At 45.0% G+C, this 26,396-nt stretch overlaps 1 protein-coding gene across 3 annotated transcripts in view; it reads left to right on the top strand.

Annotated features, from left to right (window-relative positions):
• Positions 1-26,396, top strand: part of APBA1 (amyloid beta precursor protein binding family A member 1) — a 129,932-nt gene that overhangs the window by 54,658 nt on the left and 48,878 nt on the right. For all 3 annotated transcript variants that reach the window (XM_083186075.1, XM_083186073.1, XM_083186074.1), the window contains exon 2: positions 3,212-4,413. In XM_083186075.1, coding sequence (XP_083042201.1) covers positions 3,256-4,413 — 1,158 coding nt within the window. In that variant the 5' untranslated portion in view covers positions 3,212-3,255. The remainder of the gene's footprint in view (positions 1-3,211; positions 4,414-26,396) is intronic.

The following is a 26,396-nucleotide window of genomic DNA, read 5'->3' as shown; positions in this document are numbered from 1 at the left end:
CATTTTGATGCATTTCAGTGCAAAATCGGGTGCCATCGTATGGCATCCGATGCGATCGCATACGATTTTTGAGCAAAAATCGGTAAAAATCGTATCGCATCGTATGCCACTACATATGGCATACGATGCCATACGATGGGAGCCGTGATGCTCCACAAGTACCTTGAACTGTACCTCTTGGACACATCCGTATTAACCACCCAGTCATGGAGGTTGCGACCCCGTTTGTAGGATGACATCCGGGATGAATTTTTTTTTTATCTTTTAATGTTCTTGTCAGTTTGGATGACGGGCCAAAATTGTTTAGAGTACCTGGAAATGGTGGTGTCAACATGATTATAATCGCGCACCCAACCGATGTGGTGAGCCAAATTATTCTGCTTAACGGATTTTTTAAGAAAGAAGATCACAATGGGGGATACCATCCACCTTTGCCCTGGCTGCGGTGGAGTAGCCCCTTTCTACGAATTTCTTAGTCATGGCTTCCAAATCACAAACAAGTTGTTTCTGATCGTTAGTAATTCTTTTCACTCTCAATAGCTGTGAAAAAGGCAAACCCCTCTTCAGTGCCACAGGGTGATGACTTTGGGCACTCAAGAGGGTATTGTGATTGGTGGGTTTGGAATACACAGATGTCATCAGGCCGCCATCAGATGTGGCAATACTTACATCCAGGTACTGTACCACTGATTGACTTAAATTGAAGGTAAATATAATGGGGCAGTTACGAGAATTAATGTCCAACATCATCTCTTCAAAGGTACTTTCAGAGCCTGTCCAAAACAGAAGCACGTCTTCGATATAGCGAATGTAGAATTTAATAAAGGCAGCATATGTGGATTTAAAGAAAAACTCCTCTTCAACAGCATGCATAAATATATTGGCGAATGAGGGTGCAACAGGAGACCCCATCGCACACCCCATTCGCTGCTGAAAGAACTCCCAGTTGAAAAGAAAAAAAATTCTCTTCAACGTGAGCTCTAATAACTTGATGAACAAGTGGATGGGTGGGCCTGTATAATTGGGATCTGCCTCCAATAATTTGGCAATGAAATGCAACCCCTCATCATGGGGGATGCTGGTATACAAGCTACTGATGTCTAGGGAACATAACCACATCTCCGGGATGGCAGCTCCAAACATGCTTAATTTTATTCAGGAGGTCAGTAGTATCTTGCAGGTAAGTGGGAAGTTTTTGGACACATGGCTGTAAAAAGTGAGATATATATATATATATATATATATATATATATATATATATATATATATATATATATATATATATATATATATATATATATATATATATTATCCAGAAAAATGCAGCCTGACGAAGGGGTGTTAACCCCGAAACTGTTGACCAGTAAATATTCATGTTTGTTCACCATTATTTATTTATTTATTTGCAGTTTCTTATATAGCGCAGCAGATTCCGGTGCGCTTTACAATAGTAGACAGTGATAAAACAAACTGGGTAACAGACAGACTTGGAGGTAGGAGGGCCCTGCTGCAAGCTTACAATCTATAGGGATATAGGAAGGAAACCATTACGAAGTCTCTGAGTGCCGTTGCATTTTTCTGGATAGTACACATTGGGTTCACGGCCCAGGCAGAAGGCAACTGAGCAGGATACCCCATGGAGGGGCCGAGTGCCGGGTCACAGGAGTGGTGTATGTATATGTGTGTGTGTGTGTGTGTATATATATATATATATGTGTGTGTATGTATAATTAGTCCATCTATACTGGCACTCTCATCGGAATAAGAAATTTGCTGGGGTGACAATCCATATCAGCAGGCTAGCAAAAGTCCACTTAATGTACAGCATCAATTAGCGGTCACACACCAGTCTTTAGCATGATAAAGTGGGTTTAATCAGGCAGCATGGCAGATTACAGGCATAAACGTTTCAGTCCACCTCTAGGACCTTTATCAATGCGATTTTTCATGGTGAGCCCAACTGAACAATTTCACGCGATTTGAGGATCGCTTAGTGAGCACTGCTCTGTGTAGTGTTTTTAGCTGTGTTGATTGAACATTCCTGAAATTTAGGTGGTTTGTGATTATTTTTTACATATTCGGGAAACCTCTTATCTGGGTTTGTAAGAAAAAGGTATATAAATCCTTTAACACCTCACGCTATCCCACAGACACTGTATGGGTGGGTTAACTTAGAGGATGTCCTATTATATTAGAAGTGCATAATAGTCCTCTTTTCCTTAGCAAATTTTTCGGTTTTCTTGTTTCCCGTTTTTGAAAAGAAGTAAAACACCAAGATATGCTATCAATTAGTTAATTTTCCTGAGCTGCATGAAACGTCTGGAGTTTATTTTGGAATTTTCCTGAGCTGCATGAAACGTCTGGAGTTTATTTTGGAATAATTATGTATTTGCTGCAGTCTTTGTGGCATGGTTTCAAACTGTATGGAGCTGTGTGTAACAATTATGTTTGTGTCCCACAGTGCCTAGAGAGCTCTAATGTATTGGTATGTGAGCATGTAGAAAACCAGGAGAAGAGATGCCTGAACTCTAGGAGTGAATGCTGCTTTTAGTGGATTTCTTTTGCTTTAGGCCATTTACGTGAAATGTAGTCTGGCTTACAAGTGCAGGAAATCTACGGGAAATTTGTAGCAGAAAAATTGTAATTTCACTCTAATTGATTTTAGTACTTAGCTGTGTAGCAATTAACACAGGTGTCTCTTTTATTCCCATAATGTGTATTATCTCTTTTCTAATTATGGACTTCTTCTTTGAAATCATTGCACGATAATAATTGTATAACTTAGATATTACCTATGCTTAATAATGTCTATTTTATTTTGCTCAATTTGTTTTAGGTATTTCTTTGGGATGTGGTTAGGATCCTAAGAGAATATCAACAGTGGGATCCTGGTGGTATGACACCAGGCGTATCTGACTAGTAATATGGGTGGTTAGAGTTGGACATGAAGGTTAGGATGTGGGGCAGTGAAATGGGCAGGATATGGTGAGGCAGGGTGCTTAGCGATATGCTATAGAGGGGGTTAGGGTTTAAATACCGGGATCCTTTGGGCTTGTAATTGTTGGGATGACGCTGTTCGTATTTTTAATTCAGGGATTTCGTTCCCAAGATTTCTTTCATTGTTCAACAAATTTTAGTTGTACTACAAGCAAGTTTTTAATTCTTAAACCTAAAACTTGTATCTCATACTCTATTTTTCTTTCTCTTGTAGTTAAAATGTTAATACAGTAAGGATCCAACAACAGTAAGCTTGTCATGAACCACTTAGACGGATCACAGGAGGTGGAGGTGAGTGATGAGCCTGGAAATGCAGACATCAATGAGACTGTGGAAGCGGACATGGAACTTCCAGAAGTGGAAGAAGAACAAAATACATATGCCACTCCTAACTCACGGCATACAGCTGAGGAGCAAGAGGGACAGTCGGGGCAAGAGGAAGAAGGAACACTTGCCCGATCTGCTAGTACGGAGAGTGGGTTTCATAACCATACTGACACAGCAGAGGGGGATGTAATTGCAGGCCAAGTAGAAGGATACGATCTGGATAGAGCACAGGAAAATGAGGATGAAAATGCATATGCTATTCAGTATAGACCAGAGTCTGAGGAATACACTGAGAATGCTGAGGCTGAACACGGAGAGGTTCTGCATACGAGAACTCTGCCCAATCATTTACATTTCCATGGTTTGGACCCAGAGGAAGCAATAAATGCAGCTTACTCTGGTTATGTCTACACGCATCGGTTATTTCACAGGGGTGAGGATGAGCAATACGCTGAACCTTATGCGGACTATGGACTTCAGGAGCATGTGTATGAGGAAATAGGAGACACTCCCGATTTGGACATTAGGGAGGGCCTCCGTCTCTATGAACAGGAAAGAGAAGAAGCTGACAATTATCGAAAAGAAGCACTGGGCGCTCGTCTTCATCATTATGATGAGAGGTCTGATGGAGAGTCTGACAGTCCTGAGAAAGAGGCAGAATTTGCACCTTATCCAAGAATGGACAGCTATGATCAAGAAGAAGACATTGATCAGATTGTGGCAGAAGTCAAACAGAGCATGAGTTCCCAGAGCTTGGACAAGGCAGCAGAGGATATGCCGGAGGCTGAACAAAGCTTAGACATTGCTGACCCTTCCAACGTTCATGGCGATCATATAAGTAATGGAAATCTCTCTTCTGCCTCCAAGACTGCGACTAATGCTGGAGAGATAGTGCAAAGGTACAGCAAAGAGAAGCGGGATGCTATCTCGCTGGCTATCAAGGACATTAAAGAGGCTATAGAGGAAGTAAAAACCAGGACAGTGCGTTCCCCATACACTCCTGATGAGCCTAAAGAGCCTATTTGGGTGATGAGGCAGGATATCAGCCCAACCAAGGACTGTGATGACCAAAGGCCACTAGATGGAGATGTAAGTATGTTTAGTGCTTGTAGTCTCACAGATGATGGATAATGTAAATCTCTTCTGAATATAGGCACTGTTCTCAGGCTTTCATGTAGAAAATGTTGAACTCCATATATTATTTGTATGGAATCACTATCAAGGAACGGTTTTATGTTACTAAAACAATAATTTCCAAAATATGATCAACAAATGTACTATATAAACACAAACTTTTATAGATGATATATGTACTATGGCATTATAGAAATGTAGTATTTTACTGAAAAACTAAAATTTTGGCTGGTGTATTGCACATTTCTGAGAATAGTGCTTATACAGTAGTTTACCTTTTTTGTATGGATCATATGGGAGCAATGGAAGTCACTGTGACCTGAAAAAAGGATTCATGTCACAGCGCAATGCAGTACAATTTATTTTTTATTTTTTAGCTTAACTGATAATGAAAAGACCATGTGGAACATGATTTTAACATTTATTAGCACCTGAAATAGTAATGATGGAGAAGAATAAAACAACTTACAGTGTAGAGAGTTGGATATGTTTAGTGGGTATGATTGCAGTAGACTGTTGCATTGAAATACTGTTAGATTTAAATTTAAAAAATAATATCATTATTATATTAATGATATATTTATATATTTTTTTAGTTTTTACTTTTACAGCCTGATTTACCCTTGATGACCCTTTCTCACCGCATCTCTGACCCGGCATATTACCGGGTCTCTAACGTAACAACCCCGGTCGAGGTGCAGTGTGAAAGCATCAAACCTTATAACCTGGGTTTAATGTGAATTCGAAGAACTCTGGTCGGACCCTAGATCTCGACCCGTGTTTGCAATCTGAAAAGGGTATTGGAACACAATTTTAAAAACCCTAATCTTAAAAAGTGAAATGGCTCAAGAACCAGGACAAAAAAAAGTTTTTAGTACAAACCCATGTGATTTTTGTCCTTTGTGATAGTTATAATGTTGATTTTTTATTGAAACCTTTAACTATCCATTAACCTTGAGATTCTGTAGGAACTTCATGCTCTAATACTCCGTGGGGAAATAACCCAGGAAAAACTTGCTTTGTGAGCACCTCCACTGTGGCTGGAGCACATAACACTTTGAGCTGAAAACCACTTTTTTCTTCTATATTTCATTGGCACCCTTTGGACACAGCTTGGCATCCTGTTCTCTTTGTCCGTATAATCACTTGAGTCTAGTCCTTCACAGAAGGAGTTAACCTTGGAAATAGTTACCAAATGTTCCTTTTAAAAAAAATAAAAAAAATCTAGGATACAAAGATACGTTACTGGAAATGTTTAGCACTAATGTATATATTTTCAATACTGGCCAGCTATATAATGCACAAGTTCTCAAACTCTGAAGTAGATTTATTAAGCTCGGTGAAGTGATAAAGTATCTGGTATTTTATCACCAGCCAATCAGCTCCTACCTGTCATTTTTCAAGCCTGTAACTTCACAGGTAGGAGCTGATTGGCTGCTGATAAAGTATCAACCACATTATCACTTCACCGAGCTTAATAAATCTGCCCCTCTGTCCTGTAGACCCCACACAGTACATGTTTTTGCAGGCACCCATAGATTTTTAAAATGTGACAGTTGGTGATATACAGTGTTCCTGCCAGATGATCTGGAAAACGTGAACTGGGCACCGAGTTTGAGAACCACTGAGTTTTATTTGTTTTATGATACTAATGGTATTAATAAGAATGGAATTATTTTACATTTTTTTGTTTAGATTGAGTCTTCCCTATCCAAATTTCAAAGCTCATAAGTTTTTTGAGCCGGACTGAGATAGTGATACCTTTTGCTTTCTGATTGTTCGATGTACACCATTTTCTTTGCTGTGCAAAATTAGTTAAAATGTTGTATGAAACTGCCTTCAGGCTGTGTGTATAAGCTGTAAAGGAAGCAGAAATACATCCTGTGCTTAGACTTTGGTCTCATCCTCAAGATACTCAGATATGGGAGACTCAATCTATACTCAGAGCTTTAAAAGTTTTTTTAAATGTATTATTATTTTGCACCAATCATAATTCTGATTGTAGTACTGTGCATTTTGTATTCAGATGTACCTGCGCATGGCAAATTGTCCCTTGAAATTAGTTGATAGCATGATGCAGATAACTAGTGGCAGCCCCTTGTTGTGTTTAGCAGGGGGGCTGCTGCTTCCTCTCCCCTCTCCCCCACGCAATATATGCAGCAGGTGCCAGGACCAGCGCATTTGCAATCAACACTGTGAGACGGCACATTCACAAGCATGGCTTCTATGGACTGCACCCACTATAGCCCATAGAAGCCGGCTCGGGTTGCATGATAATCACAGCCTGGACTGGCAGTACCAGAGTAAGGTAAAACCCCTCAATGGGACTGCCATAGTGTCTGCGACTGGCATGTAGGACTTCCATAGGAAATCACTGCCAGTCAGTTAGTCTATTGCAGTCTCACGGACTGCATCTGGCTTCACTGATGCTGAGTGGGGTGGCGGCTTTTATTCGGGGGGAATCAGTTCCGCAGCACATAGGTAAAATATACCACTGCAGATAACCACATATAGAATTACTAGGTGTTTCATCGCGCCCTATGGGCGCTCTTCACACCATCGTAAGGGGCTACGGCCCATTAAAATTATAAATATATTTTAATGTGAATTATGTTTGTTATTTGTGGATCAATGTGTTTAATTTTGGGTGGGGCGGATGGTGTAGGCGGGAAGGGGTGTGTTGGGTTAGGGCTTTTGGTGGTGTGTCTGCGTGTTGACCTGGGAAGTGTGTCAGTGAGTAATGAGTACACCTGTGTGTCTGCGCGGTGACCTGGGAAGTAACAGTGAGTAATGAGTACACCTGTGTGTCTGTGCGGTGACGTGGGAAGTGTGTCAGTGAGTAATGAGTACACCTGTGTGTCTGCGAGGTGATCTGGGAAGTGTTTCAGTGAGTAATGAGTACACCTGTGTGTCTGCGCTGTAACCTGGGAAGTGTCCGTGAGTAATTACACCTGTGTGTCTGCGCTGTGACCTGGGAAGTGTGTCAGTGAGTAATGAGTACACCTGTGTGTCTGCGCTGTGACCTGGGAAGTGTGTCAGTGAGTAATGAGTACACCTGTGTGTCTGCGCTGTGACCTGGGAAGTGACAGTGAGTAATGAGTACACCTGTGTGTCTGTGCAGTGACGTGGGAAGTGTGTCAGTGAGTAATGAGTACACCTGTGTGTCTGCGCGGTGACCTGGGAAGTGACAGTGAGTAATGAGTACACCCGTGTGTCTGCGTAGTGACGTGGGAAGTGTGTGTCAGTGAGTAATGAGTACACCTGTGTGTCTGCGCGGTGACCTGGGAAGTGACAGTGAGTAAAGAGTACACCTGTGTGTCTGCACACTAATGAGTACACCTGTGTGTCTGCACACTAATGAGTACACCTGTGTGTCTGCGAGGTGATCTGGGAAGTGTTTCAGTGAGTAATGAGTACACCTGTGTGTCTGCGCTGTGATCTGGAAAGTATGTTAGTGAGTAATGAGTACACCTGTGTCTGCGCTGTAACCTGGGAAGTGCCCGTGAGTAATTACACCTGTGTGTCTGCGCTGTGACCTGGGAAGTGTGTCAGTGAGTAATGAGTACACCTGTGTGTCTGCGCTGTGACCTGAGAAGTGTGTCAGTGAGTAAAGAGTACACCTGTGTGTCTGCGCTGTGACCTGGGAAGTGTCAGTGAGTAATGAGTACACCTGTGTGTCTGCGCGGTGACCTGGGAAGTATGTTAGTGAGTTATGAGTACACCTGTGTGTCTGCGCGGTGACCTGCGAAGTATGTTAGTGAGTAATGGTTGCCAGAAATAGGGATTGTATAGATGTGTACCCAGTTTAAGTCTTCCAATTCCAATGATTGGCCAGAAATCATTTTGAGCAGAGACGCAGAGGAAGTCTCTAGTATACAGCGGAGCAGAGCGGGTACCAGCAGCCGGGAGCAGCGCGCGTCTTGAAGTGAAGATGCCGGGGTGGACGCCAGAGGACAGGTGAGTAGGATTTGCTTCCCCAGGTACCCCTTTGGATTACTACGGATCCAGGACCCCGGACTCTTCAGCCCTGGAGCCCCGGACCAGCCCCGGAACCAAGCCACCGGACCGGACCCTGGGACCTACCTACGGGATCAAGATAGGTAAGTTATAGTGTGTTTGTGTAATGTATGTATGTATTAAACTTTTTATTTTTCTAAAGTGTCAGTGTGTATTTATTTAACTATTTTTTTTACTGTGGAACTAGAAGACCCAGCGGGCCCTTTAATGCCCCGCAGGCTGGGACTTGTGGTTCTCCAAGTCCCAGCTTGCGGGGAAGGCTTGCTGGGACTCATAGTTCCACAGGAAAAAACAATCGTTTTTTTACACAAAGATCAGCTCGATGCCCACCGCCCAGGGGCATCGAGGACAGCACCAGGCTTCAGCCTGGTCAGGTAAGGGGACCCCTTAATTGGGGGGTCCCCACTCCCCCAGGACCCCTGGCCAGGCTGACCGGTCAGAGGGCTGAATGCTTTGGCCGCGGGACCTTATATAATAAGTGTCCCCCGGCTGTGGCTTTACCCTGCTGGCTGGTTTGGCCTGGGGCTGGTTCTTAAAATACGGGGGACCCCTGGTCATTTTGTCCCCCTTATTTTGGGAACCGGACCTGGAGCCTGGGGCTGGTTTTAAAAAAAAAAAAAAAATCAGTGAAGCCCTATTTGTCGGGTTTCCTGTTTTTTTAATACCAGCCCCGGCTCTTTCAGCCTGGTGCTGGTTACGGCTGTGGGGGGGACCCCACGCTGATTTTTTTTTTATAGGTAAAAGGGTGACAACTATAATTATGCCCTAACCCAGCCCATTATGATAAATTTGGTCACATGTTTTTCTTGCGACTGTTTGGACGGCAGTACATCAGATTTCGCAAGTAAAATTGTACAGGTGTGTACGCGCGGGTTGGCTGTTGTTTGTGGATGGTCCGACGGGAGTACGGTTGGCCGAATGGTTGCCAGAAATAAGGATTGTATAGATGTGTACCCAGCTTAAGTCTTCCAATTCCAGTCAATATAAACGTTTCATAGGCACCTGTGCCTAGGCAGTTTTCAAATTGAATGCAAAGTACTCCAATGCATTTCACTCCTTTTATTGTTTATTTATCTACAGTTTCTTATACTGTATACAGTAGCGCAGCAAATTCCGTTGCGCTTTACAATAGGCATCATGAATTAATGGTAATAGTCTTCTAACCTTTTTCTTTTTCGTCCACTAGGGGGCACAGGAGTTCACGCTGGGTATGAGACGTGAGGTAGCAGAGCGTGCACCAAAGGGTTACAAAAATGTACCCAGCATGCTCCCTGCCTCCCTTCTCCCTCATAACCCGCCTCCTGACCCTGGGTCACCAGTTTTTTCTTTGGTGCCAAGGAGAGAGCAGCACCATTATCGCGGCTGTTAGAACAGCCATGGGTTAGAGCTGCTGCGGCGGGTGCTCTTTTAGTGAGTCACCGGCAGTGCAGCTCCATCACTCGGCGGCGGCGACGGCAGCGCTGGCGACTGGGCTGGGGACTTCCGTCGCGGGACCCTCTCTCGGAGGCTCCCACATGCTGCACTCCGTCCCCGGGCAGGTAAGCGGCGGTTCCCTGTTTGCAGGGAGCCGCGTCTAGCAGCGATCCCCCCCATTTGTATGGGAGTCAGCGGGGGGGGGGGGGGGGCAGGCAGTGGGGGTCTGGACTGCTCCACCTTTCCTCTAGATCACCAGGGACAATTAGTCAGGCTATGTCCCGGGGGTTGATGCCTGAGGGGGAGGTTAGACAGCCTGGGACCTACAGCCATACCACATTGGAAATGTTGTATATTGGGCCTGGTTAGTACTTGAGTGGGAGACCACATAGGAACACCAGGTGCTATAGGTTAGTCCCTCCCCCACCCCTGGGGACATGCTGAGGCTTGCACTCTGATTGCCCCAGGTGTCCCAGCTCCTCATTAAGGTCCTAATCAGCAGCCATTCTGGCACTTGCTGGGTTTAGAGACGGAGGCTGCTTGGATTCTCCCCCACACCCTGCTCCTGGAGCCTGGTTTTTGTGGTATTTCTCCTCTCCTGCTGCTGGCTGGATTGTTGAGCTCTGCTGATGTCTTCTTTCCAATATCATTGGAAGCTTAAAGACAGCCTGGGACCTACAGCTAATGCTGTATATTGGGCCTGGTTAGTACTTGAGTGGGTGACCACATAGGAACACCAGGTGCTGTAGGTTAGTCCCTTCCCCACCCCTTGGGTCGGGCTGAGGCTTGCACTCTGATTGCCCCAGGTGTCCCAGCTCATTAAGGTCCTACTCAGCAGCCATTCTGGCACTTGCTGGGTTTAGAGACGGAGGCTGCTGGGATTCTCCCCCACACCTTGCTCCTGGAGCCTGGTGTTTGTGGTATTTCTCCTCTCCTGCTGCTGGCTGGATTGTTCGGCTCTGCTGCTGTCTTCCTTCCAATATCATTGGAGGCGGGGGAGAGATGGAAGTTTGAAACACTGTCACCATTCATAGTATTGGCTTTGGCATATACTGTGTCTCCTTTTCAGCTTGCTGAATTGTTGAGTTTATCTGCCCGTACCAAATTGCTTTGCTAAAGCTTTGTGTGTAAGGCTGCAAGTGTGTTGGGGCCTTTCATATATAGGAATGCATGTTGCTTTGGTGTCAGTGTTCTAACTGCTGGTGTTTTTGTCTTTTTTCATGGACAGTATGCCTAAGGCGAAAACTGGCAAGGAGACTCCATCTCCGATACAGCCGTACCTGTAGGGTATGTGTGGACATACTCTCTCAGCAGGAGGAGGATATCTGTTCCAGGTGTTTGGCCCTTGAAGCAGATCCTCTGCTGTTGCCACCTTCACAGCAGGAACCGGCCTGGGATTCGACCTTGACTCAGGTATTGACATATGGACCGCTTGTCAACTCCTGTACCTCCTGCGCCCCTGCCCCCTGTGCCCATGCCCCCTGTGGCAGCGGCCAGCACCAGTGTTGGGGCAGCTCCTGCTTATGTAGAGCCCCCTTGGTTGCAATCCTTTGCACAGTCTGTGCAGGTGTTGAAGGCTACTCTGGCAGGCAGGGATTCCAGGAGGCAGTGTAGGCAGCGGAGTCCCGATGCGGGTTATCCGGGTTCCGATTCGGATTCCAGCTCAGAGGGGAGTTCTTGCTCTTCAGTGGCGGAATCTGCAGTGGCTGATGACACTTTGTCCTCAGCGGAGGTAGAGTCTCTGATGCAGGAGGTTAAGGCAGTCCTCCAGATGGAGGATGAGGCTCCTGCCCCTAAAAGTAAAGCCCCGCTTTTTAAGCGTCTTAAGAAGGTATCGGCCTAGCTCCCGCCTTCGGCCCTCATGGAGGATTTATTGGAGACTGCGTGGTCTCAACCATCTAGACGGTTCCAGCTTTCAAAGCGCCTTACTACTTTTGAACCTGTTCCTCTCGCAGAGAGGGCTAAGTGGGAAAATCCTCCCCTGGTGGATGATCATGTTGCGTGATTAGTTCGCACTTCAGTACTGCCCATTCCGGATTCTTCATCTTTGAAGGACCCCTCTGAGAATTTCCTCAGGACTGCTTTTTCACAGGCAGGGGCCATTAGGCGTACCACGCTTGCCGCAACATGGGTGGTCAATGCAGTGTGTGAGTGGGCGGGCAAGGTGGAGAGAGGTTTGTCCGACGGCACTAGTCCTTCCTCTAGATTTTCCTCAACCACTAAGGCAGCCAAGCCCTGCACCAAGCAGCCCTGGGCTACCAGACGTCCAGTGGCTAAGCAGAGGGACAAGCCGGCAGCCTGATGTGGCGAGTCCCCACCCGGGGGATCCCGGGGTGGGAGGCCACTTTCTGTCCTTTGTGCCGGAGTGGTGGGGCACCTCGAAGGGGCTATGCCTGACATTCCGGATCCCCCCCTCCTCAGTGTTATTTTTGCACGGGTCTTCCAAAGGACCCAGCGAAACGACAGGCGCTACAGCTTTCCATCTGCTCTCTTTTGGACTCGAACGTCATTGTTCCAGTTCCTCAGTAGCAGAGGGGTCAGGGGTTCTTCTCCACCCTATTCTTGATCGACAAACCGGATGGTTCTCACCGTCCTATCCTGAATCTGAAGTCGCTCAATATTGTTCTGCGAGTGGCGAAGTTTCGCATGGAGTCCCTGCGTTCGATCACTATCTCACTGGAACCAGGGGACTTTATGGCCTCGCTAGATATACAGGATGCGTACCTTCACCCATCCGACAGGACCGTCAGCACTTTGAGGTTCGCCCTTCGGGACGAGCACTTCCAGTTCAGGGCGCTACCTTTTGGTCTATCTACGGCTCCCAGGGTGTTCACCAAGGTGATGGCGGTCATGGCTGCACACCTGCACCGGCTGGGGTTAGGATGATTCCATACCTGGATGGCCCACTGATTTTGGCAAGGTCCCCAAACCAACTACGGAGTCATTTGCAGTTCGTGATTACACTTTTGTTATCTCACGGTTGGAGGATAAGCTGGAAGAAATCGTTTCTTACTCCTTCCCAAAGGACGCTTCACTTGGGAGCTCGGCTGGACACTCGGTTGTAGAGAGTATATCTTCCAGAGGATAAGATCCACTTCCTTCAGAGGAAGATTCATTCCCTTATAGGTCACAGAAGGGTCTCAGTACACAAGTGTTGGGTGGTGTCTTTCGACATGGTAGAGTATACACAGTTCCACTTGCGCCCACTTCAGCTTCACACTCTCAGGAGATCATACTCGTCTAAGGAGTCAATTGATTTCACTGCCCCCGGAGGTTCACCTGTCTCTCACATGGTGGGAATGCTAGGAAACCTTCTTCAGCTAGGAGTTACTTTAGAGTCTGGAAGACCTATTTTTATGGTGTTCATCTAGGGGTTTCCGACCTAGATTCTTTCGACTTTCTCGCCTATGGGCATTTCTTCAGGCGGAACTTGATCTGGGTTTGCGCCTGTCGTCTTTGAAGGTACAGGTGTCAGCCTTGTCGATCCTGTTTCAAAGGAAGTTGACTTCCATTCCAGATGTAAGAACATTTTTACAGGGAGTTCTTCATGTCCAGCCTCCAGTGATCCCACCGGTAGCTCTGTGGGATCTCTCTTTGGTTCTCCGGGCACTTCAATCGTCTCCTTTCGAGCATCTGGAGGAGGCGGATCTGAAATGGCTATCCTGGAAGGTGGCCTTCTTGTTGGCTATTTCCTCAGCACGAAGGGTGTAGGACTTTAGTGCATTATCATGGAAACCGTCTTTTCTGGTATTCCACCCGGACAGGGCGGTTCTTCGTACCAAACTGGATTTTCTTCCAAAGGTGGTGTCTAAGTTTCACCTTAACCAGGAAATAGTGGTGCCTTCTTTTCCAGGTTCTTCTGAAGCTTCTCTTGATGTAGTCCGTGCGTTGCAGATTTATCTTCGCAGGACTAAGTCAACACGTAAGTCGGATTCCCTGTTTGTGCTTTATGAGGCCAATAAGAGGGGCTGGCCCGCTTCCAAACAGTCCTTGGCGAGATGGCTCAGATCAGTGGTTCGCCAAGCGTATCTTTCCTCCCCTGGTGGATGATCATGTTGCGTGATTAGTTCGCACTTCAGTACTGCCCATTCCGGATTCTTCATCTTTGAAGGACCCCTCTGAGAATTTCCTCAGGACTGCTTTTTCACAGGCAGGGGCCATTAGGCGTACCACGCTTGCCGCAACATGGGTGGTCAATGCAGTGTGTGAGTGGGCAGGCAAGGTGGAGAGAGGTTTGTCCGATGGCACTAGTCCTTCCTCTAGATTTTCCTCAACCACTAAGGCAGCCAAGCCCTGCACCAAGCAGCCCTGGGCTACCAGACGTCCAGTGGCTAAGCAGAGGGACAAGCCGGCAGCCTGATGTGGCGAGTCCCCACCCGGGGGATCCCGGGGTGGGAGGCCACTTTCTGTCCTTTGTGCCGGAGTGGTGGGGCACCTCGAAGGGGCTATGCCTGACATTCCGGATCCCCCCTCCTCAGTGTTATTTTTGCACGGGTCTTCCAAAGGACCCAGCGAAACGACAGGCGCTACAGCTTTCCATCTGCTCTCTTTTGGACTCGAACGTCATTGTTCCAGTTCCTCAGTAGCAGAGGGGTCAGGGGTTCTTCTCCACCCTATTCTTGATCGACAAACCGGATGGTTCTCACCGTCCTATCCTGAATCTGAAGTCGCTCAATATTGTTCTGCGAGTGGCGAAGTTTCGCATGGAGTCCCTGCGTTCGATCACTATCTCACTGGAACCAGGGGACTTTATGGCCTCGCTAGATATACAGGATGCGTACCTTCACCCATCCGACAGGACCTTCAGCACTTTGAGGTTCGCCCTTCGGGACGAGCACTTCCAGTTCAGGGCGCTACCTTTTGGTCTATCTACGGCTCCCAGGGTGTTCACCAAGGTGATGGCGGTCATGGCTGCACACCTGCACCGGCTGGGGTTAGGATGATTCCATACCTGGATGGCCCACTGATTTTGGCAAGGTCCCCAAACCAACTACGGAGTCATTTGCAGTTCGTGATTACACTTTTGTTATCTCACGGTTGGAGGATAAGCTGGAAGAAATCGTTTCTTACTCCTTCCCAAAGGACGCTTCACTTGGGAGCTCGGCTGGACACTCGGTTGTAGAGAGTATATCTTCCAGAGGATAAGATCCACTTCCTTCAGAGGAAGATTCATTCCCTTATAGGTCACAGAAGGGTCTCAGTACACAAGTGTTGGGTGGTGTCTTTCGACATGGTAGAGTATACACAGTTCCACTTGCGCCCACTTCAGCTTCACACTCTCAGGAGATCATACTCGTCTAAGGAGTCAATTGATTTCACTGCCCCCGGAGGTTCACCTGTCTCTCACATGGTGGGAATGCTAGGAAACCTTCTTCAGCTAGGAGTTACTTTAGAGTCTGGAAGACCTATTTTTATGGTGTTCATCTAGGGGTTTCCGACCTAGATTCTTTCGACTTTCTCGCCTATGGGCATTTCTTCAGGCGGAACTTGATCTGGGTTTGCGCCTGTCGTCTTTGAAGGTACAGGTGTCAGCCTTGTCGATCCTGTTTCAAAGGAAGTTGACTTCCATTCCAGATGTAAGAACATTTTTACAGGGAGTTCTTCATGTCCAGCCTCCAGTGATCCCACCGGTAGCTCTGTGGGATCTCTCTTTGGTTCTCCGGGCACTTCAATCGTCTCCTTTCGAGCATCTGGAGGAGGCGGATCTGAAATGGCTATCCTGGAAGGTGGCCTTCTTGTTGGCTATTTCCTCAGCACGAAGGGTGTAGGACTTTAGTGCATTATCATGGAAACCGTCTTTTCTGGTATTCCACCCGGACAGGGCGGTTCTTCGTACCAAACTGGATTTTCTTCCAAAGGTGGTGTCTAAGTTTCACCTTAACCAGGAAATAGTGGTGCCTTCTTTTCCAGGTTCTTCTGAAGCTTCTCTTGATGTAGTCCGTGCGTTGCAGATTTATCTTCGCAGGACTAAGTCAACACGTAAGTCGGATTCCCTGTTTGTGCTTTATGAGGCCAATAAGAGGGGCTGGCCCGCTTCCAAACAGTCCTTGGCGAGATGGCTCAGATCAGTGGTTCGCCAAGCATATCTTTCCGCACAGATTACTCGGAGGGGATTACTGCACATTCTACCAGGTCTGTGGGTACATCCTGGGCCGCTAGTCGAGGCGCCTCGGCTGAACAGCTCTGTAAGGCGGCTACTTGGTCCTCTTCCCAGACCTTTATCAAGTTTTATGCATTTGATACCGTTGCATCGGCTAATGCACAGTTTGGTAGACATGTGCTTTCCACAGTCCAGGAGCGTCCCCCACCCGTGAGGGGACAGCTTTAGGACGTCCCAGCGTGAACTCCTGTGCCCCCTAGTGGACGAAAAAGAAAATAGGATTTATGGTCTTTCCTTGATAAATCCCTTTCTTTGAGTCCATAGGGGGCACAGGACGCCCTCCCAGATGCACCTGGTAGCGGGGCTTCCTATGTAGGAACGTTCCATGGCTTTAGGGCCTGTATGCTATGTGGGTGTGCGTATGCTCTTCCTTCTTCTCTGGCTTTGCTCCTACCTTGGGCTTGCTAACGAAACTGGTGACCCAGGGTCAGGGGGCGGGTTATGAGGGAGAAGGGAGGCAGGGAGCATGCTGGGTACATTTTTGTAACCCTTTGGTGCACGCTCTGCTACCTCACCTCTCATACCTAGCGTGAACTCCTGTGCCCCCTATGGACTCAAAGAAAGGGATTTATCAAGGTAAGACCATAAATCCTATTTTTTTTTCTTTTACGGTACCTGGGAGATGTATCAAACCTTCTAAAAAGAACAATTTGAGAAGTCGTCTATAGCAACAAATCAGCTTCTACTTATCATGTATCAAGTACATTCTATAAAAGCACAGGTAGAAGTTGATTGGTTGCTGTGGACAATTTATTGTTTAGCCCTATAAAGTTATCTCTTCCTGAGATGCACGCACGCATGCATCTACTTTAACCATGCTCCGTTAATCCTTAACATCCAATTGCCATTTACAGAAAAATTTCTGGTTGATGGAACGGGTGTGGATCAGTTGGTCACCAGTAAGTTGTTAGACCGTCATTAGGTTAACATGCAGGAAGGTCAACATGACTCTAGGTTAACTGGGTCAAAAGGTCGACATGAGATTTTTAGCAGTTTTTTTGACCCGAATGTCTACACAGTCGACATGGACACAGGTTAAAGTGCACCGCGTCCCCTTGCATGGCTCACTGCCCTCGGCACACAATTTTATTCTCCCACCACACCCTAGTGCAGGGTTGGGGAACCTTTTGGGGTCCAAGGGCCGTTTACATTGAGGCATAAGGCCTCGGGGGGCCATTTAAAAAAAAAAAAAAAAAACTTACAAATCGTCCTGCGGCAGCCGCCCCACGCTCCGGCGGCTGCCGCAGGTTACAAGTCGCCGGACTGTGCAGGGAGCCTCATACAGGGGATATCTCGCGAGAGGTCGGTAGCTCTTGCAAGATTTCCCCTGTATGAGACTCACTGTGCAGCCGTCGGGCGGGTGGGCGGGCCACAAAAAACAGCTCCGGGGGCCGTATACGGCCCGCGGGCCGGAGGTTTCCCACTGCTGCCCTAGTGGATGGTAGGGCATGAAATATTGCCTGTCGGCTCAGAAAACAGTGAAAAACCCCATGTCCACCTTTTGACTGTAGACCTAACCTGTGTCGACCCTACCCGTGTCGACCTAATGACCGTCTAACAACTTGCTGGTGACCCAATAACGTATCCCAATGGAACTGTAGTACTCCTGCATCTTGGAGTGGGAGCACTGAACGAACAGGTCTTCAATAATGAATTCGTTGCCCATCCTTTCTGAAAAGAATTATCTGTTTTAGTACAGTCTCCACAGACTCCATATTTTATACTTTCCTTTAAAACTTTCCTGAGGTAATAAGCAATACTCTAAGACCTCCGACTTATTAAGGGAAAGGAATTGCGGAAACTAGTGTTCGCATGTACTTTTATTAAGTAAAGGATATGATCTGCTTGAAACTGCAAAATATAAGTGTTTGTGCTGTGTGTGAGCGCAGCTTAATACAGGTCGAGTATCCCGTATCCGAATATCCGTTATCCGAATTATTCCGAAATACGGACATTCCAGAAAGTGAAAAAAAAAATTTTTTTGCTAAAAACTCACTGGGGACATTTGTAACAGCATCATTGGGGACATGATATGTAGCTGGCACTATATATGTGCAAGACAATGATTGCTTGGCATTCAAATTCAGTGCTGAGATAGTACACATATTTTGTTTCACGTTTTGAAACCTTGTTTTTTGAACAATTAAAATATATTTGTGTGTATTTTATGTGGTAATAAAATATATTTGTGTGTATATTATGTGTTTATACAGCATAAATGCAAGATACTTCAAAATACATCATTGAAATATTAAAATATTCCGAAATACGGAATAATCCGTTATCCAAAATTCTCCTGGTCCCGAGCATTTTGGATAAGGGATACTCAACCTGTATTACAATAGTGCTGTATCATTTATCCATTCAACTATCCGACTAATCAATAATGAATGCAGAAGATACCAAGCATGCTTTACATTATTGAACAGGTTTCAGGTGCAGAATGAACTTTTATAATAAATGAGCCAAGAAAGCGGTCGGAAAATAGGCCCTTGCTTGCAGAGCCCTAAACCAATGGCTGGTCCCGTGTAAAAACACGCCATAAAATCCACTGGTGTGGAATAGGCAGCTGAATATGCAGCCTTAAAATAGTGTAGTTAACATTGCTTGTTTATTTGTATTAAACAGATGGCAGTATGCTGATTCATCAGTGAGCTTGCACTGAAAATGTTATTTTATTGCCTAATCTCCTGGAACATAAAAATCATGACATGAGCTATATTACCTATACACAGTAACTGTATCTGTGAGGAGTCTCTGGCTCTGAGCTCCAAGCATTTGCATAACATCATTTATTTTCTTGGTAGCAGAGCAGGCACAGTAAAAAGCAAAATTAAATGTAGGATGATTCAAGACAATAAAATGTCTGCAAATGTCAAGTCTCTTTTTTTAATAAAATAGTTTTATTTGCATTTCTTTTTAATACCCCAAAACTAACATAAAAGTAAGATCAGATAAAAAAAAAAAAAAAAAAAGCTTTAAGTCACTAATTTGCTGTGAATCTTAATTTGCACGCATTAGTTAACATCTTGTAAAGCTGGGTACACACTAGATATTTTAAAGGAATTTGCCTACAACGACTTAAGACAATTTCTTAAAATCATGCAGTGCATACCCATTCCTGGGTTAACTAGTGATATCCCTCATTGTCTCTACCTGCTACTCAATTAGGCCATGACTATAGAGATGCTATGCTGCTGAATGGCCCCACTCCCCACAGTCTCTGGGTACACAGACATTGGCCCTTATTCAGATCTGATTGCAGTACAAATTTGTTTGGAAAATGGGCAAAACCATGTGCACGGCAGGTGGGGCAGATATAACGTGTGCAGAGAGAGTTAAATTTGGGTGGGGTGTGATGAAACTGAAATCTAAATTGCAGTGTAAAAATAATGCAGCCGTTGTTTACCCTGCACAGAAACAAAATAACTCACACAAATCTAACTCTCTCTGCACATGTTACATCTGCCCCACCAGTGCACATGGTTTTGACCATTTTCCAAACAAATTTGTACTGCGATCAGATCTGAATAAAGGCCATTGTGTAGTATGTACCCAGCATAACTGTGGGATATTCCTGTCTGTGATGGATTACAATTATAATGTTTATCTAGTGTTACAGCCTCTCTAACCACTGTATGTACAGGTAGATTGACAATACCATTATAGTTCTAGATTTCAAAGGAAAAACTCCATTAGGACAGTGGCTCTCAACTCCAACCCTCAAGTACCCACCATCCCATCATGTTGTCAGGATTTCCTTTCATCAAGAAAATAATTTATTTTACTGGATCAGTAATTATTCCATCAATTTTCCACAGAGAGGCACAAAAAACAAAACAACATATCTTGTTTGGTACTTTGTATACACAGAACTTCATAAGCAGTGCAGGTAAATGCTATAAAAACAGCCAGCCTTTGTGCCACATCATCTGCTTTGATATACTGTATACTGTGTGTTTTGTGCTGCCTTGTTACATTGACCCAGTGATTGCCAAACTGGGTGTTGTGGCATACTGGGCTTCTGCAGGCAGGATGGTTATCCAGGAATAAATTAAATTATTTATAATTCACAAAATAGGTTAAACCAGTTTTGGTGGCTGCCAATCATAAATTATGTGGACAAATAAAAGTACAACCCTGTCCACCATAACATTATCAACTGTAAAGATTAGAGTGAAACTACTTACAAGGCTCCCAGGTCATTCCCCTCCAGTCTGTTCTCAACTCTACAACTAGACTTCTGTTCTTTTACTGCCGCTCCACTTCTGCCAAGCCCCTTCAAAAAAATCTGGACTGTTTCCCATCCTCTTCAAACTCCTCAAGCTCACATACAACGTCACTGCCCCCTAGTCTGCAAACTTTTTTTCCCTACATATGTTCTCCTAACCTCTCAAGGCCAGCCAAGGGCTGACTCATCTCTACCCTGGTCACTGCATCTCGTGCACAAATCCAAGACTTTTGCATGTGTTGCCTAGCTTGAGTGTAACAAGATCCTTCGCTTTAGTACACTCTTCCTGAGCTTTCAAAGTTTTAAACAGGCAAGGAAAACTCACCGTTTCATCAAAGCAAACCCTTCCACATAACTTAGTACATAGGTTGTGCTCCCTACCTACTGCCTTATGTCTTGGCCATCCTTGCCATGCTCACTTCCTGCCTTCAGGTGTAGTAGACCCCCTCTCAAATCAGTGATTTTCAACCTTTCTCAACATACAGCATACCAAAGAAAATACAGGAAAAAATACATTGGCCCCCCATATGGAAAAAAAATGATCACACTGTTCCCCACAGATAACAAAAATAAATAAAAGGAAACAAGTAAACCAATATCACACTGGTCCCCACATAAAAAAATCAATTGCACAGTACACAAAAAGAAAACACATTAATCCACAGACTAACACAAGGCTCACCTGCTTGCAGACCACGGGACAGATGCCAATGCCAATTGGTTTCAGTGTGTAGTGCCCTAGGTGGTAGAGTTAAAATGCCATTATGTTCTAATGGGGACAGTAGTAGAGCAGGACATCCAAGTAGCTCCTCACCAAGCTCCCTGTGACTCATCTCATCTAAAAAAGATTCATGTCCTATGCAGACTTTGGGCAATCTCTTAAGCAAAAAGCCCTGGAACTCTGACCCCTGGACTGACACCATCGTTGTGAGAGAGGAAGCAACAACAGCTGTCATCAACCAATGGTGATTAGTGGATTACAAGAGTAGGAGAGGCAGGCAGCCATATCTGGACCCACTGACGTTTAATATGCCCAGGATACAGAGACAATACTGGAGCAGGAAGCCAGTGAATAACAGTTGAACTGGTGGTGGCTGTAACTGCTGTGGACATCTCTAGCTCTGGAGTCACATGTGAGAACAGCACAAGGCACACTAGTGTGCCATGACACAGGGGTTGAAAAATACTGCTCTAGATTGTAAGATTTTTGGAGCAGGGCCTTCTAAGTAAAATGTTTTAATAATAATAATTTTTTTTTTTGCTGAATTTCTCAACAAGAAACTTTTAGCCTAGGAGTGGCATTAATAAGAAAACAAAACCGTTGTTACTCTTTGGCGCCATGATTCAAGAGAGTTTGTAAACCACTGCCCCAACCAGTAGACTGATTTCATAAAAAGGGGATCGGGAGCAAAACTGCAGCAGAATGCATTCTTAAAAATGACCAAAATAAATAAAACTTAGACTTGATTATGAGTTGCAAGCTGTCCTTATTGTGGGATCTTTCAGCAAACGGGCATCCATATTATTTATTTTATTATTTGACAGTTTCTTGTATAGCGCATACATATTCTGCAGCGCTTTACAGAGTATAGTTGAACATTCACATCAGTCCCTGCCCCAGTGGAGCTTACAATCTATATTCCCTACCACATGTACACGCACACACAGAGGGGTTAATTTTGTTGGAAGCCATTTGACCTACAGTACCAGTATATTTTGCCTCGGGGGGAAATTGTGGGATTGTGGGAGGAAACCGGAGTACACCCATGCAAGCACGAGAATATACAAACGGTCAGGAACCAGATTGAATGTTTCAGTCTGTTTTATTTTCTGTTCAGTTTGTTTGGCATTTGACTCACTGGTGGCCTCCAGTGGTAGGTCTATGCCATATCAGCTCAATATTCTGGGAGCTAATTATTCACTAGTCTGTGAGGTAATGAGCTCGTTAAGCACAAGCTTGGGAGCTGCCTGGATTTCCACCAGGTGTAATTAATCAATTGAGCCCTTTATAGGGCAGGCTCTCCTGCAATACTCTGCCAGTGATAGCTTCCTGCTTCTAGTGTCCAGTTCCCTTGATAAGCTTTCTGCCAGCTAACCCCGGTCCCTGGCTAGAGCGCCTGTGCCTAGTCCCAGTCCTGGCATCAGTGTTTTGCCGTTGGTTTGTCTATCATCACGCTGTTCTCAGCTCCAGTACCCGGTCCAGTCCTACTGGTTATTCCCCATCTTGGGTCACGTTAGTGTTCCTGTGGAGCCTGGTTATTTTCTATTTTGTTCTTTTGGAGAGCCGCCAAGCTCTTTTAGTTATTGGGCTGTTCAGCCCGTTGTTTAGTTTTTTGGGGGTTCAGGATTGCGCCCCGCCGTGGGCCAAGCCCATTTCCTCCCTCTGGTAGTTACCAGTTATTTACCTTTGTTTCCTTTTGCTTGCCCTTTCTATGCATTTAATAGGCAGGGCCTCCCCCGTTCAGTCCTGGTTTTGTTTTGGGGATTCGACTCTTAGCCTTGTCTCCTTTTTGTGTGGAGATTCCCTGTACTCCGTCTCTTGTGCTTGCGACTGGGTCGCATTCCCGTCATTGGTCAGGTGCTGGCAGATAGAGGCATCTTTCAGTTAGGCCCATTAGTTAGATCATCCTCTTGAGTTACCACTGATGATCGCTCACCTTTTGTCCATCCATAAGACCTGGCTACATCGAGGTTGGAGCGGGCCTAACTCGCTCCTTTGGACGCGGCGGCCACAAGTGAAGCCTAGTTCCCGCAGAGGTTTGTCATCTGGCCGGGGTACTCAATAGAGTCAGTGTAGGGTTTGCTGTGGCCGTTCTAACCAGCGGTCCCGGCTATGGGCTCATGCCTGGCCTCCAGTGGTTTCCCCCAGCGCCCAGGCGGCAACGATAACACACACTCTGCACAGTTAGGGCCATGGTGGGAATCTAACCCATGACCTCAACACCTTGAGGCAGTAATGCTAACCATTACACCATCCGTGATGCCCCAATAATCCATATGAATATTCTTGTTTTTGGAGATGGACCAGGCTGCCCCCAACCCTCTAACCTTTGTGCGGGAGATTTGACCAATGTCAGATGGGTCTTTATATTTCATCATCCAAAATAACCTATATGGTCTACATGCCCACAGAAGCTTATCCTATGTATGAGTGTTCCATTGGCACTAAGCAATGCTCATCCAGTCGCAACGGAGATGCATTGCAGATATTTAAGACTTTGTATCGCTCTTGTTCTCTAAGTTTTGCATCTGCATTTGGAATTGCATGCAGGCTCGGTTAATGTATCACTAACAACATCAGTTCATTTTGAGACTTCTTTTAAAGAGAAAAGAAAATGGTATGAACAGCACCTGTGTCAGCATTTGTGGATCCTTTTAAATAAAGCCTTAACTAATTGTAGTTCACAAGTTATTACATCATGCTTTCTGCTTTAAGCCATCTTCATAGTAACTATGTCCATAAATTACATTGTCCACATGGCCCATGCAGTATTCGGGGCATATTCTATCAAGGAGTATTTTGGAACGCACTTATCATATCCCACATTGACTGAGGTTTTTACCTAACTAGACTTTCACAATATACAATCTATTTGTACAGACCTACAATCTATTTTGAATGCAGCATCTAGGCTTATTTTCCTTGCAAAATGCTCTGCTGATGCTCCGCTCTGTCTGTCCTTCCATTTGACTGTGTGGGGTCAATTTTAGGTGTGAGTTTACGAAATCCAAGTTTGTTTCATGAAACTCACATGAATGCACATATTCAAGAAATGCAAGATCCTATTAGAAATGAAAATTCACAGCTGTGATAAAGTGGAGAACCATCCTTTACCCCAGCCCCCCAACCCCCAAAAAAGTGATAATGGTGATGGCAGGAAGGCTGTTTTTGGGCATAAGAAGCATGAGAGGTTTTCAATTGGTGTCAAAAGGATGTTTTATGCATTTTTTTTTTAAATGAATTGTTAAATTATAGGAAGTGGCATACCAGTATTTCCAGCATTTTGGGGCACACACAAATGTTTTTTGTGTAGTAATTTTTTTTTTTTTACGTTTGTGAAAAGTTAGAATAAACAATAAACTCTCTAATCTCTCGAGAGATCTGCAATTTTAAAACCCCTCTCCCACCAATACAACTTCCACATAATTGAAAGTATTTTCTTAGCTGTTTAGAGAAATTCACCTGTCTTCAGTTGCTAAATGATACTTTTTAAGGGCGGGATGTTCTTACATCCGCAGCCCGGCTCCGCCCCCCTTCGTATACATAATTATTGCATATGCTCTAACATATGCGATAATTATGCCAAAGGACAGCTCTTGCGTTAAGAGCTGTCCTTTGCGGGTCCTGGCGGCTCTCCCCTCCCTCCCTTACCTGGCACTGCTGCTGCTGCGCCGGGCTCTCCTCCTCCCTGCACCCGGAAGAGGATCATAGTGCAGGGAGGAGGAGGTCACAGGTTCGGGCAGCACAGCTCTGTTCTGCCCGAACACAGGTGAGGGGGGGGGTCGGTGCGGGGCGGTGGTGGGTCGCAGTAGAAGCCGGGACATTGCCAGATTTTTCTGGCGATTCAGGAAGATATGTTGTGCCAGCGCTGGCTGAAATAAATTTGCAAGACGGTATTACAATAAAATACAAGTTTAATAACTACACATAAAAAACATTAATCTAAAAGAGAGTAGTTATTAAACTTGTATTTTATTGTAATACCGTCTTGCAAATTTATTTCAGCCAGCGCTGGCACAACATATCTTCCTTTTCATAGCATTTACTGGGGAGTGACTACCCCTGTGCCAGCTGCTGTTAATCGCGCAAGACACAAAACTCCACACCTTTTTTTTCTGGCGATTCCCCCGTCACGGTAATCCGGCGGGGCATGCTTAGAACATCCCAAAATGCTGTAAAAACCCAGATAATAGGGTTTTTACTGCATTTTTAGTTTAGAGACTCTCCACCTAAATCCCTTCATCCACATGAATATTCATTAGGTTCGTTAATCCACACGGTGTACCAATATTTGTACCTACTCAGTAGGTGCTCACAACAAAACTGCAAATTTCATCTAGAAAATCAATGCAAGCTTCTAATTGGACTGAAAATGTAATTCCTGGTGCGTGTTTGTTATGTAAATAATTAGTCGCATCTAATTGGACTGGACCGCATGTATTTTATCAAATCCAATATAAAATGCTTTTGCTAACAAAGCCGTAAACAACACTCCAGCAACATAAATCTCTTCACCCATCAAAATATCTTCCAGCTCATCCCTACCCAATGTACCCAAGATCTGAGTGTCTCAGTCACACGTATAGCCAGCTGTCACTCATGGTTACCGGACTTTTTTTTTCAAGCTGCATCTCGCTGGAATGGTCTCCTTCATACAGCTAGACGTTCCTCCAAACCTTCAAGCATTCCCTGGACACTCACCCATTCAGAAAATATTATTGAATTCCCCGCCACTTCAGACATAATGGGGGAAATTTACTAAAGGAAATTGTAAAAAAATAGGTGTATTTGTATTTAGGAATACACTTATTTTTGACATTTACTATCCCGAAAATACGGCAATTCGTATTGATGTGCTATCAATACGAATACGAATCGCCGTATTTTCGGGATAGTAAATGTCAAAAATAAGTGTATTTATAAATACAAATACACCTATTTTTTACAAATATCCTTTAGTAAATTTCCCCCAATATGCATAGTTTAGTTTATACAACTAGCTCCACTTTAAACAGTCCACACAACATTTCATACAACTGGGTACACTTTCTACACATTCATGCAGCCCACTGACCCCAGGCCAGCATTGCTGTGCGATCTTGCAGCACTCCAAGAATTCAGGTTCACACGCAAAGGCAAATCTAATTCTCTCTGCACAAGTTACATCTGCCCCACAAGTAGTGCACATAGTTTTGTCCACTTGAGAAGGTTTTTGCCTTTGCGAGTGAACCAGAATAAGGGCCAATATATAGCAGTTATCCTTATGTGTCACATCCATATTTCCCTATAGATTGTAAGCTTGCAAAAGCAGCATTCTAAGACTTCTTTATCCTGCGTTCTCTTACCTTTTTACCCAATCTTGTCTTCATGCAGTGCTCAATAAACAGCTGTTGGTA

This window comes from Crinia signifera, chromosome 1, assembly GCF_055691185.1.
Source record: "Crinia signifera chromosome 1, ASM5569118v1, whole genome shotgun sequence".
Taxonomy (NCBI): domain Eukaryota; kingdom Metazoa; phylum Chordata; class Amphibia; order Anura; family Myobatrachidae; genus Crinia; species Crinia signifera.
Note: the sequence above shows the minus strand (reverse complement) of the source record. Positions and strands in the feature narration are given on the sequence as shown.